Source organism: Heliangelus exortis, chromosome 3 (assembly GCF_036169615.1).
Source record: "Heliangelus exortis chromosome 3, bHelExo1.hap1, whole genome shotgun sequence".
NCBI lineage: Eukaryota > Metazoa > Chordata > Aves > Apodiformes > Trochilidae > Heliangelus > Heliangelus exortis.
The window spans coordinates 68,771,528-68,789,785 of NC_092424.1; the positions used below are offsets into that span (position 1 = coordinate 68,771,528).

Genomic DNA, 18,258 nt, shown 5'->3' on the forward strand with positions numbered 1-18,258 from the left:
TCACATAAACTCTATGGCTTTTCTACAGACCCTGCTGTAGAGCACCAATTCCACTCGTGTCACAGATGTAAAGAAACTGATTAATAGGTGTATTAATAACAGCTGCTGGTCACTGGTATCTGGTATCAAGTGGTATCTAGCGATATAAATTTTCAGATTTCCATCTGTCTGAGAAGAAACAGAAGATTGACACATTTAAAGCATAAAACTTCTTAGATTTATCCAAGGTCATGTTTTAAATTTATGTTAATATATGAGTTTATGTGGCCTAAGATTTTCAGTGAGTAGATTTTTTTTTTTCCCCTCTGCCTGAGTCAGGAAGAATCCACTAGAATTTGTAATGGCTGGAGTCTGCTTCAGACTTAATACCATGACATTTAGTGTAATTTGGTGCATTTTATTTAACTGATGGAAGCAAATTACTCTGTTGTTAATACTAGCAGGGTAAGACTTGTAGTAATGTGGATTGTAAATAAAAATAGCAGTTTAACCAAGTATCATGGTAAACATGTCAGTATTAACAAGGATCAAGGTGAGTAGCTGTATAAACCCGTGTGACTTGGCAGCTGCTGGCCTAATAGAAGTCTTAGATCAGCAGTTGGCTTGCTTCTTTTTGGCAGAATCAAAAATGAAAAGCAGCTCAGTGTGCGTGTTCTATAAGGTTTCCTTGGAGCTAGGTGGTAATTTGACTCTTTGGTCACTTTAACGTTATAGTGTTTTTATGGACCTTTTGCAGATAAAGGGTAGTGTGGTGCCACGGACAGAAAGGAATAGAAGGAAGCTTTCTTCATACATGTTCTTTTTTTATTCAACAGTAAAATGGCATTTCACTTCAGCAAGAACTACTAAATAGCTGCAGTAGAAATGGATATATTGTTTTTAAAATTCAATTAACTCAAGAAATCAGGTGCTAGATATAAAAGCATTAATTATCTTGCATAACTTAAAAGGAGCATGAATGGTAAGTACAGCAATTTTAGACTGTCTCACAATTGTTTTTACTCTGGTGCTTTAAAATTTTGTTTTCTGGGGAAATGTAGATTAACTATAACTCAGAGCAGCTGGGCAACCTATAAAACAAAAGGGCGTTTTAAGCTTTTCTTAAAAAGAACATGAGTTCAGAGGTATTACTGGAAAAAAAATTGTGGAACTGTAGAGCCTTAAACTACTATTAATTATGTCAGGGAGGGAGAAGGAATCCTTCATTTTAAGTCAGTAATAGTATAGCTTGAGTTAACACTTGGATTGGTTGGTGACTCAGTACACAAAATAAATGGTCTGCTACCACTGCACGGATCAATGCTGTCTAAGTTTACATTCTACTAATAAATTATTTGTCCCACATTAGGGGGACAAAGTCTTCCCTGACATATAAAAGGAAAAAAAAAACATGGCCAGAATTCATCATAGATGGTGACTTCTGTGTTATGTATGTATATAACATGTATTTAAAGATTGCTGAAGAAACTTGGTGGGGTTGACTTAAAGGAAGAATATAATTCACTGGAAAATTAACTTGTGCTACCATCATGTGAGCAGTTTCTTTCACTTCTAGACATTATGTGAAGCTTTCATAAATATTTGAAGAAATAACAATACAATAGAAAAACCCTATGCTGTTTGTGGTTTTTGGAGGCATGCATCCCACAGGTGTAAACATTTGAAAGCAGTTCTGTTTCTGAAACTGTTTTTCCTGTACTTTAGTTGACTTAAAGCTATCTTCACTGGGTGACCAGTGTAGCACTGATTTGGAGATAAATGAGTGTAAGCAGTTCAGGCTAAGTCCCCCTCCTGAGAAATAATCCCAGTTTGAAATAATAGACTTTTGAAAATATTTTCATTGCTATTGTGGATCAGTGAAGCTGTGCTACCTCTTTTTCTGTAATATTTATCTCCTGGTTGGCAAAAGCACAGCCTTTAGGTACTGTTTTGCTATGTTCATGCAGAGACCTTATCCAGGAAAAATACAAGATTTTGTCTGTCATTGGGAGTCAATCACCAACACGTGCTTATAGTATTTTTCTGTGACACCTTTTTTTTGACCAGTGAGAATTCATGAACAATTTTAGGGGCTGGAAGGGTAATGAGCAGGATCAATCTAATGTTTTGGCAGTGACAGCACCTTCTGTTGTGTCCTGGTGAGGAATGAGCAGAGAACATGCATTATGCCTGAGACTAGCCCCCCAAAACTGTGGTAGATCTGGGAGATTCCAGTCCACGTTACCATACTGCCTTGTCTGAAGCAGAAGCTCAAGCTGTGGTTGAGCACAATGGTTTTCATGGTGTATTCTTTCATTCTGCTATTTCAGAGTCATGAAAGCTAATGCTGGGAAGTAAGTGTGTTGTTAGAAGTCCAGAGACCTGCATGTGCAGTAAAGACTTCTAAAAAAATTAAAATCGCCTGATTTTTTTTGTAAATAGCAGCTTATGCCTTTAATTACTACAATACTGAGTGACTTCATAGATGCCCTGGACATTCATTTTAGTATCTGAGAGGTTGTATGCTCACCCCAGTGAAGAATGGGAAGAACTTTGATACTGCTAAATTTTCACAAAGGCCAAGAAATCATTAACTGTCCAACACTGACTCAGTATGCAAAATTGTTCTCAGAGAGGTACTGTGTTATTATTAGAAAGAAAATTGTTAGGATTACGCTTCTATACAGGAGAATTTGCCAGTGTGTGGCATGTGACCCTCTCCTTCTTGCATTGCTTATGTCATTTAAACAAATGTGAGAACTGCTATAATTGGTACCATTTGTTTGAAGTACACCTAAACTTGCTTTATACAATTATCCTGTCTACAGAACACAAAAATAACCTGTACTTAAAAGAAGAAAAGATGTTGTCATTAGGAAATAAATGTTTACCTTTTCTTTTTAGGTCAGAAGACTTGTCTCCACTTACATGGTATCTTTCCTTACCTCTATGTACCATATGATGGTTTTGGACAGCACCCAGAATATTATCTTCGTCAAGTGGCATTCAGCATTGACAGAGCACTTAATGTTGCTTTAGGCAATCCATCTTCTACTATTCAACATGTGTTCAAAGTATCATTAGTATCTGGAATGTAAGTATGACCTGTTAGAATTTTTGTTTATTTGTTTTGAAACGTTTTTGCAATTATTCTACGTAGAAGCACTTACTGTGGACTTGGATGACTGCAGTGCTTTTCCTTTTTCTTTCCCACCATGTGTGTCTTCATCTAGGCCTGTAAACAACTAAACAACTCTTCTGACTTGCTTTGACTTTAGCCAACAGGTTTTCCTCCAAACTCTTTAGCACTCCCATTTTTTTCCTGTCATTGGTTTCTAGTTTCTGTTGTTTTTCCAAATCTGTTGCTTTTAGCTTTGTCTGTCTTTGCTATTACAGCAGGACTTTCCAGCCAGCATTTTCTACCTCTAGAAGTTATTCTGGGTTCCCTGTGATCAGGCCTGTTTTACAGGAGCCTGATTCTAGCTGGTCTTTTCTCTGTTTGTCTAAGATAGCCCTTTTAGGAAGCACATCCCAGAGACTGTCAGGTTGTGTTTGTGCATCTGATTCTACCTGCACTATAGACCATGAAGCAGAGGCTCTTAAACATTAATGTACTTATCTATCAAGCTAATTGTTGCATTTTGTTTTGCCTAACTTTATGCTACTGCTGGTACTATATGCTATTATTTAATGCTAATATTTTAAGGATTCTCTTAATTTTTGTTAAGATATTTTATTTATTAATTTGCATAACCAAGGACTGACAATTATGTCAAATCATTGTGAATAGTAGGGAGCTGTCCTGGAAGAACACAGTTAGAATATATGCATGCATTGACTTTTTAATGTTTATCTTCAAAACAACATGAATGCTAGTTTTCAGTGTTGTGCAGCACTATCTTTTATTTATTCTTTTTTTTCACACACTTTGGAAAAATTTCTGACTGTTAACTTCAGTAAGATAATCTTTCTATTCCCAGTCAGTTTTAGTGACAACGTCTATATATCTCTTAGCAAAGTGGCCTCAAAACCTTTATTTAATTTTTAATCAGAATGTTTGATACGGTTTTGCAGTAGCAAAGAAGCTACCCCACCAGATTTCTTCATTTTGTGGCAGCTATATGAGTTGTAGTGTAACTGTTCAGCTCAACAGTGAAAGCTGGGCAGAGTAAACTGCTGAAGACAATTTTTCTTCCAATCAGTGAGGAAACAACAGGCAGGTAGTAGGAGAACCTGTCCCTTTTTCACCTCTCTTGCCTTAGAGATTGAAAACTATCATTACTGAACATCAGATGCTCGTTGCCTCAAATAAGCATAGGAAATTGTTCCATGTATTTTTGTTTGCTAATGGGAAGCACCTAACAGAAATTGTAATGCACCTTCATCTTTACCTGGGTAGGTAGACATGCTTATGTAGTTACACAGATCTCCTTTCTTCTGTTCTGACCACAGTCAGGTTCTCTTCCTAGATACTGTGGTGAGAAATCTATGTTTTTTCTTTAAATCTTGGAAATTATTTTATCCCTTCTTTTCTGCCTTAGCAGGAAAGTTGTATAGTAAAGTAGTAAAGGTGTTAGGTTTAACATAAGAATTTTTTTGCATTAACTTCCAATCATAGTGAAGATTCAGGAATAGCAAGACAAAATATGCTGTCCTTGTGCATTGTGAAGTTAAAGTAGGTGTTCATAGCTAACCTTGGAAGTGTTTTAAATCTTTCTCTCCATGCTGCCATGTCAGTGTGAGTATGGATCACTTGCCATGCAAGTGCTGACTTCTTTTTTTTTAAAGTAGATTTTAATTTACATGCCTACAGCACATTGAGTCATTATAGTACAATGTATATAATCTATCATTAGGTTTATATTATCTCTAAGAGATTTTTTCACTATACAAGATCTGATTCCTTTTTTTTCCAGCTTAACAGCTTTAAGCTTGTTGTTTCAACTTAGCTCTTGTTTAGCTTAATGAACACTTTTTAAACAGTTCAGTCCAGCTTTTAGAGATATTTGTGATGTATGTATTTAACTATACTAAGGACAGCAGTGTTAATACTGTAGTGGCGCAGTTCTGCTGAATTTGTGTAATTTAGTACTGAAATCCCTCTTACTATTGAACTACTACTTACAATTGGTGAGTAAGCATTTTTTGCATTTTTTATATTTTTGATAAATACATTTTGCATTATTTTGTAAAGTAACATTTTAATGTATGCTTTCCTGAATTTCTCTTGACTTTGTGTGGGGTTACTGCAAACCGTAGACTTCTTGCATTCACCCAATGTGTTGAATTATGGCCTGTTTCCTTAATATGTGGTTTTACAAGCATGTTAGATTAGATTAGAATTCTAGATGTTGAAAAGTCAGTAATTCAGGCAAGTAATACCAGAATCAATGCTGCCTGTTCAACCTTAGTTTAGTCTTGACATATTCATTATGCTATGTATTCTTTAATTGCATTCCCAAATCCTATTTTCTTCAGGATTAATGCCTCATTTAGTGCATGAGATGATTAGTAATCACTGAGAAGGGGTAACTATTCATTCTTGAAGCTGTTTTCATTGTGTGGTTATTTATATGATACAGCCAGTGTTTACTCTCTTACACCTGATCTGTAGAACTAATGTCCTTAAGGACTTTATTGCAGCATTTGTCAGAAAGGCTGAAGACAGTTTTTGAAGCAGATAGCACTGATAAATTTATTAAAAATAGTATTATGATGGTTTTCCATCAGTATGCTTACAGGTAGGGAAAGTGAGAAACAATGTAACCCAGAAGTATCTTCTATTTATTTACTGGGTATATTGACACACCTAGGTCCTAGTCCTTTTTTTCTACTGCTAGTCTTTTTATTCTTAAGATTTTATATAATAATGTAGTGGTCTGACATGGGAATTTTTGTTCTCCTGGACATGCAGTTTACCTTCTAATTTATTCCTCTGGATTTTAATACTCTTTATAATAAAATATAGTTCAATAAATGCCATACCATAACTGGCTACCTTCTTGATTTTACTTCTTCCTCTTCAGGCCCTTTTATGGTTACCATGAAAAGGAGAGACAGTTTATGAAGATTTATCTTTACAATCCTGCAATGGTAAAAAGGTAAGTATGTGGTGATAAGATCTCCTGGCTCATTTCCTTATATCTTGATTCAGCATTCACTTTTTAATGCAAGATTCACCCACATCTTAACAAAATAAAAGCTACAAAATTATTGTCCGTGGTTTTCAAAACACATTAAAAATCACTAATTTTAAGCACACCAATAAGCTTTTTGAAGCAGTAATATGTTAGGAAAGCAACACTAGAATGTACTTGCCTTTTTGTCTTCTATTTAATTCTTGTAACACTTGAGCAAATTTTCATCAGGTTACTTTTCCTGTAACTCTTACCAATGTAGTACTCTCTCATATATATTACAAAGTGCATTTTTAAGTTTCTTAATTCCAGCACTCACTATTAAAACTAAAATATACTTTTTGTTGTTAGACAGTTTCTCTATTTCTTAATAAAGTTCTGTTAAATGAAAGCACAGTTGATTTCAAACTATCTCAGTAGTTGCAATTAATTCTGGAGTAAATAAGGAGGAATAATTTCTCAAGAATAAACTGAAATCCCTGGAGTATACAGTATTACCTATAGGAACTGTATTTTTTTAAAAACATGATCGTAGAATTGTCTGCTTTTTGTTCTAGGCCAGTAGAATTTTGTATTATGTTAAATTTCTGTCTTAATGTAATCTATATGCATATGTGATGTGACAGTTATTTCTGCTGTTTTGGTTGTTCTCCAACTTTGGAACATCTCCTATTTGATTACTCCTATCTGAATAAGGACTGTGGCGTATCTGTATAAAACTTTAGTTTTTTAATCCAATTTGTTGCATTTAGAAATGCTTTGTTCTTTTCTTTGAGATAAACGTATTGCACCAATTCACAATTATGCAAATACCTGCAGTTATTTTTAAACACATAGGTGCTTTAAAGAGCAGATTTTTCATGCTTCCAGGAAGCTGTTAAAATACTATGTATACAGTATGTAACTATAAAACTGCAAGACATATATATATAAACTGCAGGACAAATATATGTATACAGTATGTAACTATAAAACTGCAAGACATCTTCCTATGTCTTCCTATGACTTTCAAACTTATCACTGGTGTGTAGGCATGCAGCTGCCACAGTTACTCAGTAGAAAGACTTCCATGTATTGTAGTGACTTCGGATTAGTTGCAGGAATAGTACATGACATGATGAGTTTTCAAGGATTTTGTTGTTTTTGTGTTTGCTTTTTTAAGCTGAATAATTCACAGCTTTTTTGTAATTAACATCCAGATATCCAATCCCTATTAGCAGAGATTACTTACATGCATCTGTGATTGTGAATACAAAATTCTTAAGTTAAAAATACAACTAAGGCAAAATTTAAGAACTTTTAAGTATTTTATATTTTTATAAAATCAGATATCAGTATTGTACTGGAATAATTTATTGATTTTGTCCTAATTGTCTTTAATTTTAGAGTATGTGAGCTTCTGCAAGGCGGAGCCATAATGAACAAATCTTACCAGCCTCATGAAGCCCATATTCCCTACCTCCTTCAACTCTTTATAGACTACAACTTATATGGAATGAATTTAATAAAGCTGGCTGCTGTCAAATTCAGAAAGGCAAGGAGAAAAAGTAAGGTGTTTATTTCTTAAGACTGAATAATCGTTTCAGAGGCTAAAAACTACCATTTTGAACAAGATGTCACTAGCTGTCAGGTTTTTCCTACACTTTGTGGCTGAATGATTTTTTCCCTATAGCTTTCTTTCTGTGTCAAATCCAAGTCTGTGTGTACCTTTCTATCATTTTTCCTTTTTGTGCCTGTGTATTGAGACTGAGGGAGAGTCTGCCTCGTGAAACAAGATGCTGTGTATCAAGAAACATGTTCCATCAGCAGTGCTGCTGTGTACATTTTCAAAAGATGAGCACACTTTTTTTCAGTTTAGAAGATTTAAAGCCTTTCTTATTTATTTTAAAAAAATTACTGGTGAGATAGCATAGTGGTACCATTGCTCCAATTTTTTACATTTGTTTTTCATCCCTGTGTCAATCATAATTAATTTTTTTTTAATGCAGTATTGTTTTTACAAAATTATGGCTCATCATTCTGGTGACAAATACTGTTTCTAATAAAAATGCTTGTATTTTTCCTAAAGACATTTGTTCTAGGCTGAAATTTTAAATATAAATGTCTGAGCAAGGAAGTATTTTAAATTTTCATTTTAAAGAGTTACCTTGGCATTTTGTTTGTAAATACTTACATAAAGATGAAGGTTGGCAAGAACATCCATGTTATTTAAATGCTTCAGGATGTAGGGGAATGGCAGTAGGAAAACTGCATCTTTGGTACTTCACATTTAGAAAGTAAGTATTGTTTACGTAATTTATAACTGTTCCTACAACTAGGGCAAGAGTTGAAAAGAATGGTAAAGTGTCCTTCTGTAAAAAAACAGAAAGGAAGAAACATGCTGATTAATTTTTTCCCATTATTCTTATGTGTATCTATTCGGACAGCAACAGATTAGTTCATGTGGTTTCATAACTGACTCTCATCTAAAGAAAAATATTCTTCATATTCAGCAACAGCCCACGCTTTTTGCTGGTGTCAAAACTGTAGAAAGGCAAAAGCTCAGCTATGTACAGAGCATCTTCATGGTCTTCATTCCTGTGAAATTACAATCTGATAACTTTAATCTTCCAGATGCCTGAAGTGGCCTTGTTCTTCCATAGCTCTTTTCCCTCTCTCTTTCAGACGATAGATGATAGTCATGAGCTATTTATGTTTTCCTTTTTCATTTATTTAAGGAAGAGAGACCTAGTTCTTGAATGGGGAGGGTGAAAGCATAGCATGGGCTGAGACCACTGTTTTGGTAGAGGAGAATCCAATAGGAAAAAAGCAAGAAAACCTTGTCCTGATTAGATCAGATAATGGCAGCAGCACTCCTGGCAAGATTCATACCCCTTTGAGTGGCTCCACATCACACATATATCAGTAGCCTTCCTCAGTCTGTTGCAGTCCCTAGGCACAGGATCGCTCTCTTCTACTCCTACCACAGCAGCTGAGAGACAAATGGTTTCTTCATGGTACACCCTTGTAGAAGCAATGCAGTCAAGAAGCCAGTCCTTGCACAACATCCCTTCCTGAGAAGTGTAATCCTTTCTAAGCTCAGATATGTTGAAGTGGTGTAGAGAGGACAGTTTCTGCCTACAACTGACATACTTACCCCTTCCACAGCTTCTTTGTCTTGGGAGTGGGCATTCATTTTAGTCCAGTGTAACTTGTGCTCTGCAGGGCAGGTGTCAGCAAAAGCCTTTGCCTGAAGTTGTATAGCAAACACTTTTCTTCTCTTGCAGATGATGATATAAAACTGGGTCTGGCAAGGAACAGAGAATTCAATAGTAGGTCTGTTCCTAAATGTAAGTAAGCAGCCTCAGGAGCCTATTTGCCTGTGGTATTTTTCTCACTGAGATAAGTGTGTTTTGAAGGCTGAGAGAGGTCAGCAGGAAATTTATAGTAGCAGGAATACTCCACCTTCATCAGCCTCTATCCTGAAGATGCAGAGCTTTTTTTTTCGTGCTCTTCTCTTTATGGATAGTGAGGAAGAAGGCTGCAAATTCATTCATGCACCAAATATCACTAAAAAACATTACAAAGTTTTATTTTCAGTATTGAATCTTCTTATGTACTATGACTCTGAAAGAGTCCTTGATGTGTCACTGCTGTTGTCTTTAAAGATCTTCATGTAAAGAATAAGAGAATATTGAATATTTTTAAATCGCTATCCCTATGAGGAACTTTACTGAAGAAACAAAATAATACAGCCTTTATTTTTGGAAGTATTTGAAACTAAGGTTCATAAGGAATAAGAAAAGGAATAATGCACTGAAACAAATACCATGCTCTGGCATGGTATTTGAACTGCATATTATTTTTAAAAATAATAGTGTATATCTTACCAGTTTGGCCTGTAAGCTTGCGTAAGTGCTGTGATGTATTTTCCTTTAAAATATACGTCTGTTCAATCCCATTTGGTCAACTCAAAATAATCAAATTGCAGATGAAAAATATCAAGAGAGGCATTTTTATGCAGAGTATACAGCTTGCATTTTTAATTCAGAGAATTAGCTGAATTGTCATACAGTAAAACCATGGTTCTGTTTCTTTTTTCTGGATCAGCTCTGCTTAGGGGCAAGTTGTTACTTTTGAACAGCACAGACACTAAGCTATGCAAGGCTTGAGCAGCATCTGTGCAAGTGGGATCAATATTTTGTGTTGTCTTTCTAGAATCACCTGCTTAGGCAACCTGCTTAGGCAACCTGCAGTTCATAGACCACCTTAATGCAGATGTGGCTGAATGTGAGATGGCTCCTTCCTCCTTCAAGCATGCCTTTTCACCACACTTAAGTGCCATATTTCCCACATGAGCTTAGATTTTGTTTGCTGTGTCCACGTATTTAGGAGTCTTATGTACAGGCAGGGTTTGCAGGAACTACCCTGGGCAAAATATGGTTGGTATGGAATACATTTAATTAAAGCTGCTTAATGCCAATGGCTTCTGTTTGTAGCTTTTAAGGCAGTTTTTATGGTGCTTCCCAATTACTTCTGTAGTAACTGTATTATTCAGGGCATTTTGCTGCATGAGCTATCCCTATCTCTGCTATTTTGAGTAGTGGAATTCACACTGACAAGACTCTTATAAAGTTTCCTTTTAAATTATAGAATAAAAGTCCATATTCTAATTAATAATTATTTACTGAAGGCCTCTGACAATAGAATTGTTCAGTTGTCTTTAACAAATGCAAAACTCTTTGCTATTTTTGAAAGGCTAATTTAATAAAAAAAACCAAACCCTACTAGTGCGTGGCACCAGCATAGCTGAGAGAATTCAGGGTTCCAGATGGTCTTTCACACAGAAATGGGAGACTGAATAAATTTCAAGGTCTTCTCCCATTCCACCTCCTCCCTACTCCGTTCCAGGGCTTTTTCTTTCTTGCACCACAACCTGTGTGTTCTGTCTGTCCTTCCTCTTAAGAATGCAGGTTCAGGAGGAGACCACAAGAAAGGTAGTAAATCTTCAGAGGGGACTTCTCCAGCATGATTTTGGAGCACACTTCTTTGCACCTCCAAGCAAACTCACACAGCATTTTCTTTACTTGTATATCAAGCATCTGCCTTTATTACAGGTTTTGCCTTCCTGCTGCTACCATTGCATTTAGAATAAATTCTGTATTCTCTTTCAGTGTGCAGATAAGAAAAAACTGTGAAACAGAATTTAGTGTTTTCTTTAGCTTTTAATTTCCATTGACACTTTTAATTTCCAGACACTTGAGAATTCTGGTGTTTACGTCAGACTTTGGTTAATTTTGAAACTCACTGAAATAGGAAAAGTTTAAATTTAGGTTAAGCTATGACTAGAATACAGCAAATGCATTTCTAATGATGTCAGTGTGTTGAGAATGTATTTTTATTTTTAATTGTATCTATCTACTTGTTAGAAAGAAAGTTAGATGATTTATATGATAGCATAGCTACTTTTTGAAGTTGATATGCAGTGCTATTTATTCTTTAGAGATATTTTGGCAATAATGAGGGCAGTTTTATAATTATATGTTTAAACAATATTGCTGAATAAGTGAATTAAATTCTCACAGTGTTTTTCTTTGTAGGTGATACATCAGGTGTAAGTAAACGTCACAGAATTAATTTGACAGAAAATTCAAACAGTGCATCTTTCATTGAATGGGAAGAAGATGAAATACCAAGGTCAGCATGCCTATTTTTTTTAATGTGTGCTGTATTTTTTTGTATACATCAACTTATATATCAGTGTCTCATTTAAAGCACTCTTACATGTTTTGGTACATCAAAAAAAAAAAGCTCTTCACGTGACCCAAACAATCATTTAATTTTTTGTTATAGTTTTGGTCCTCTGACACTGTGGTATATAGCTGCAAAAGTCTAACAGGAAGATAAAGGTATATGTGGTAAATTCAGCTTTCTGTTTTGTGTAAGATATATTTCTAGCTAATGACTTCAGAGGAAAAGCTAAGCAAGTTTAGTAGCTATAGAGAGAGAATACTTACATATCAGTTGACAGGTCCTGTTTTTGTAATCACCCTTAACCAACATGAATAGTGTGCTGTCAAGAGGATTTCAATTTGTCCATTTCAAATAGTAGCTACATCAGAATCTCAGCTTAGAATTTTCATGTTATTCTCCTGTGTTCTTCCTTTTTCTAGACATTTCCTTGTCTACAGCTTGTAATTTGTAGTAGCTTATACTTCTATAACATATGGACTACACCTGAGGTTTTGGGGCCAGGGCAGGGAGAGAAACAGATGGTATCTGGTGCTACATCCATTTGTATGATTTACCCATTGCAAGTTCATTCTTTAAGCTACTTTCTAACATTTGGCAGGTCCTGTAAATAATCTGTCATCTAGTAGTCTTCTGAGTCTTTGGGTAGTTCTTGTCATTCTTCTCTGAATAGCTTCTCAGGCTCAATATGCCACGCTGATTCTAATGTTACGTACCGGGAGCATTCACTTTCCTGGTAGAAAGTAAATGCCTCAAAGCATACTTCAGATTTTTCTAGTGTGCAAAAACTTGAACTCATGCAAGGTAGCGGCTGTTTTTCTGATCATACTACTACTTTAAGGAGGTTTTGAAACAACATTCATCTGATGGTTGTTGTGATTGTACATGTGGTACCATTTCAACCTTTATTTGGCTAAATTGTGTAAGCCAAGTTACTTAACCTTTGCTGGGTTAGATTGTACATTAGACAATCTGATGTCACTTGGCATAGATGTGAAAAAAACAGATAAAAGGAAGCCAAAGTAGCACTTCCTGGCTGTGAAACCCAGAGAAGGATGAGCCCAGCATAGCAGGAGCCAGGGGCATCATGTCTGCAGGCACTCGTCCACATGACTGTATCCAGAAGCCTTCTTTCTTCTTCCTTCCATGCTCTTGTGTGTATAGCCAGGGGTGGTCTCACTTGTTCTGGTACATCTCTGGCTCTCACACATGTTCTAGGAGTGTAGAATGTACATGCAACTGCAAAGTAACAATCCTAAACTCTGTTCCTTTCCTGGTTTTATTCTGTTTTGTATCTACAAAACACTAATTGCCTGTTATAATTTCTCATGGATTATTTATGGGAGAATTCAGTTGAAAACAGTGTTCTTGTAATTAAACCCATACCGCAGTTTGTTCCCCTTTCAGATTATCTTCCTACTTTATTTCCTTTTAAATTGTTAAAATTTTCATCTAGGTTGGCTTAATGGACCCATAATTGTCATGATCAGCCTTGCCGTGGGTAAATCTGACCCAGATATTCTATGAGATGCCTATCCAAGGAAACCCTTGTAACAGTGTCCTAAAGTGATTGTGACTCACATCTTTTCCATACTTTTTTTCCCGTTGATACCTGTAAAACTGCCCTTCTTTTATTTCTGTCTTTCCTTAACAAAGTATAGTCTGTATTCCAAACATTTGGTCTCTTTCTATAGCCATACCAACAACTATATTGTTTCTTGTGCAATACCAGCGCAGTCGCCTCTCTTTATTATCCAGTCTTCTTGAGGTCAAGTTAAGATGCATAACTGTTTTATGAATCATTTAGCAAAAACCTTTTACTTACTGTATTTCACTATTTGACTACTACTGGCATCAGCATTTGGAATTTCTCCACTGTATCAGTAATGAACTTCTGAGCCTTTGCTTGTCCTTTATATCAGAAATTAAGATCTCGTAAATCTTTCCCTACTTTTCACCCATATGCTTCAGATATTGCCCTTTCAAGAAAAAGCAAAAGGGGAAACAACAGTCAAATATTGTTTGAGACTGCAATATTTCTAGGGATGCCTTGTTTTCTTAGTGATTTGTTTGTTTGGTTAGACTCATTATCCTTGATTGTGTACATTGCAAATAAATTTTGGAGATAGTCCAACACGTATCTGTCAAATCCTTGCTGCAAATGGCAGTTGACAAGTTCCCTGGTTTAAAGAAGCAGTGCCAGTGTTCTGGCATTTCTTTACTTTATAATACAGTAGTATATCAAGTATTTAAATCTGATGCTGGATGACTGGTAGGTTAACATGCAAAATATTCAGAAGTTACGTATGTAAACATTAGCAGTATTTTGCATGAGTAAATGCCAGCAGTAGTTTCTTATTTCAAAAAAAGTTTCTGAACTATAGCAAAGTTTCTTGCTGTCTGAACTCACTCTCCGGTACTAGACAGCACCCTGATATACTGTAACTTCTCCAAAACAGCACTTAATCCAGCCATGTTCTGTCTTGCTCCTGGCAAATCTCTAAATTACTAACTTGCTTCTGTAATGAGGATACTGTACTAGGCAAAGGACAATTGTTTTTTTTTTAATCTAATTTTATGGTGATTCTGTCCCAGAGTAGACAAATGTCCAAGCCACTAGTGCTAAGGAATCCCTGATGCTGTAAGGCTTTTAGGTATGATAATCACCACTGTTAGCAGACTGGAACCTACAAAGCCCACCTTAAAATAGGCAGTAGTTACCTGAGCCTGGCAGTGCTGTCCAGCAGTTTTGACTATGGGAGTTCTCCACATGAGGCAGATTTGTTATCCATCAGTTAGCTGATAATAAATGATGGAACACTTCCATAAATTCCAGTGAGAAAATTTTCTGGTAAACATCAGGCTTGGAGTAATCTGCCAGTATGCTATTTGTGTACTAAATCAAGTATACTTGATTTAAAGTATACTTGATATAAATCAAGGGTTGGACTCGATGATCTCTGAGGTCCCTTCCAACCCAGCCTATTCTATGATTCTATGATTTGGACATGATGTGCTAAAGCAGAATGATTGGTAGAAAACTTTTGAGAAACTTTCTTTTTTAAATCCTTGGTTTGCTACTGAATCCTAGTTTATGGTAAAGTGATCTGGCAAATAACAATAATGAGTAGTCTAGCGGTTGTATAACGTTACAGATTTCTACTAAGTATGTGGCTGTCATAATTGCTTTTCTCACTTGTCAGGATGTACATGTTTTTATCTAGCTGTTTGATTCTTAACAAAATGTGCACATTATTCATGTCACTGGAACATCCTGCAAACAAATTTCTTCTTCCATGAACAGAATATGGAAAATTAATATGTCAAAGTTCAGAGTCCTTATCAGTGTAGTTGAGTGACATCTTTCAGATCCTCTGTGGGGTTAACGTTTTATCTACTATCCTCAGTTTAGAAATACTTGAGGATGTGGGCACCACAGAACTTGTTTCATCAGAAACTTGATTTCAGTCAGAAACTCTTCTCATATCGATACCCATTTTGTAGTGTGAACTTGTTTCACTTGCTCCAGGAATGCTTTGATTTCATGAAGGGAGCAGACAGAATCTTTGCAGCCTCTTCTCTCTTTCTTGTTTCCTGGTGATCTTGCAGTTATTTCTTATGTGATCAAAATGCAAGTTTCAGCTTGCCTGCAGAGCCTGTCGCCTGCCGTGTAGGCAGTCTCTGAATGCTTTGATAAATATGAGCACCCAAAGTGAGTGACATGAAAAGTATGCATTTTAATGATTTTATGGAATTGATTCTCAGCTGATGGCATGACTGGAAAGTGATGGCAATAAAGTATGTGTTAGGGCATGGGCAGTCTACTTCTGCTAACACACCAACACACTTTGGCTTAGGAGTCCTGTGGTCTGGGGTCTTAATTCTCCAAATAACTCTGAAGCAGTACTGCTGACTTGGAGGGATTAGTAATCACATATTAATGCATAGTATTTTTCAGTTGTTCATTATTTCTGTATGATAAGTGTTTGATAATTTATGCCAGTGTGCTTTTGAATGTTTAGAATACAGTAAAAGAAGGCAGAGTAGAACTTTCTATAACTGAGTAAAACATAGGTTTACAAAATGAAAATGAAATACACAATAAAAAAAAAACATTTAATGCATTAGTGCAGCCACAGAATGTGGCATCACAAATTTTAAAATATGGTTGCCAAGATATTATTCTGGAAGCTTTGTTTGCTCTGCTTTTAAACTGTATGCTTTCAAAATGTTAATTTTCAGGCAGTTTTTAAGATTGACTTTCAGGATGCCCCTTTCTTTTTTTCTTATCCCTAACTCCATTTAAAATCCAATTGCTGAGATTTCTGTTTATTTCTTAGTTAGCACAGGATTATAGTTTCCAATAAAAGTTCCACTAATTTAAGGTGATACTGTAGGAGAGCAAATATGATTCTTGAAAACTCAGTCTGCTGTAGAGACATTGATGTTATCACAGTAAAACCTATCAGCCTTACATTGGAGACTTTCTTATTCAGAAGCCAAGTTACGCATCAACTGAGCAATAGCAACTAGTAATACAAATTGAACTTTATATAACAGTGATATATACAAAGAGTCAATGACCAAATAACAAGACCTCCTTTCAGTCCTCTTTGTGTTGTCCCTTATATGAGCCTGTAAATACATATTCTAGGAGTGGTTTAATTTCTGCTTACATTTAAAACACTTTTTATTTCTATCTTGTCCAGTTCTTCACCTAAACAATCTAACAAGCTGTAAATAAAATGGTCTTTTTGAGCATATCATTCTTTTATGGTTAAAAATAATTTCCTGGGTTTTTTGTAAGGTCTTGGTGTTCTTTAATAATGTGGGAAGCACTATGCAAAGTGCAGTTGGTATTTCAGTTGACTGATGTTATTTTATTAATAGTTGGACAAATAGATACAGGTGTAGTAAAAGTAGTTACAGCCTAACAATAAACATATTCCCCACCACCACCACCTTCATAATATCTCAGCCTTTGCTATTTGGCAGTAAGGCTTCAGTTTGTGGAGGAAAGGGTTGTTCTTGTGGGGGAAGCAAGGAAAGCTGAGGGCCAGGAAGAAGTGAGATGGGAGAAATGTTGCATATTTCCATTTAGAAGCACTCCTTTTTTCTGTTCTTCACTTACAGCATGGATTCTTTGCATGAGCTGAGTATCTCAGGAGTGCTGGTGTGATTGTATAAAGCAGGAGGCTGCTGAAGCTGCCATGAAAGCAGCCCTTGATGTTCTGTTCTGGTTCACATTGGTTAAAACCAGTTTTTGCAGTGCATTTGAGAGAACTTTTTGGTCTTCTACTGCTTCAAATTCAGGAAAAATATTTTAGAGCTTTCATGCAAGAGGCATCCTAGTAGTTTTATTTAGCTCTCTACTGAGCAAATCTACACACTTTGGCCATGGAAAACCATGCTGAGGAAGACATTTAAGTCTAAACTAGCTTCAGCCCTAACTACATGCAGACTATAATTTGCTGATGAACTGTACCACAGACCTCTGTAGTAGGAGTTTAGAAGTGAATATATTTCTCTTGGAGAATATTAAAGATTGGAAATGTGTTTAAGTGGTCAGTTTTGTGGTTTGGTTTTTTTTGTTTGGGTTTTTTTTTCCCTTGGTGTACTTCTTATCTCTTGTTAATGATGTGATGTCCTGAAGCCTTTTAATTAAAAAACGTATTTTCTGGTTGAGTTCTCTGATGTTTTCTGGTAAGTCATTAGATTTATTTTTTTCTTATAAGTGAAACATTCTAATTTTATGTTTCTTTCAGATTTAATACTTCTAGATAGTTAAATACTTTATTTTCAAAGGTGGCGTCAGAGATAGCCAGCTTTTAATTACATCTCCTGCTACCTGCTTGTGCTATAGTGACTCTGTTCAAAACTTATAGAGAGCACTGAAAATACTAATCATCTCTTATATTTGGGGCTGAGACATTTGAAGATCTGTGTATGTCAGGGAATGTAGATGTTGTAAGTCACCAGTTAATGAACCTAGACAGAGTCCTAAACAATAACATTATTAACTGCAGTTAAGCAAACTTAACTGAAGTTTACCCTATTTAAACCGTGGAGTGCCACAAGGGGACTTTGAATATTTCCCTAAAAATTTTGGCAAGCAGGCTTCCACATTAACCTTTCTCTTTCTTAGCTTCCTTCACGGAATCCTTAAAATTAGTTCACTGATAGCAACAGGTGGAAGGCCACTGACCTTAGCAGATCTAAAGAGGAACAGCAGGAAGATCGTGAGATCATTATACAAGCAAGACTTTGTTTCTAGTATTTAAGTCTATATCAAGCTATCCTTGGTTCTACTCATGTTTGGGATGCTAATACCATGTTTATATTCACCAGGCTATCCCCCTGAGCTACCTAAACAACAGTTTGAAACACAACAGTTTTTTGCTTTCAAGTGTTA

At 35.8% G+C, this 18,258-nt stretch overlaps 1 protein-coding gene across 3 annotated transcripts in view; it reads left to right on the forward strand.

The window, feature by feature from the left end:
- The window catches only part of REV3L (REV3 like, DNA directed polymerase zeta catalytic subunit), a 116,292-nt gene that overhangs the window by 41,618 nt on the left and 56,416 nt on the right, over window positions 1–18,258 (forward strand). For all 3 annotated transcript variants that reach the window (XM_071741140.1, XM_071741141.1, XM_071741142.1), the window contains exons 2-5: window positions 2,884–3,073; window positions 6,006–6,080; window positions 7,503–7,663; window positions 11,696–11,792. In XM_071741140.1, coding sequence (XP_071597241.1) covers window positions 2,884–3,073; window positions 6,006–6,080; window positions 7,503–7,663; window positions 11,696–11,792 — 523 coding nt within the window. The remainder of the gene's footprint in view (window positions 1–2,883; window positions 3,074–6,005; window positions 6,081–7,502; window positions 7,664–11,695; window positions 11,793–18,258) is intronic.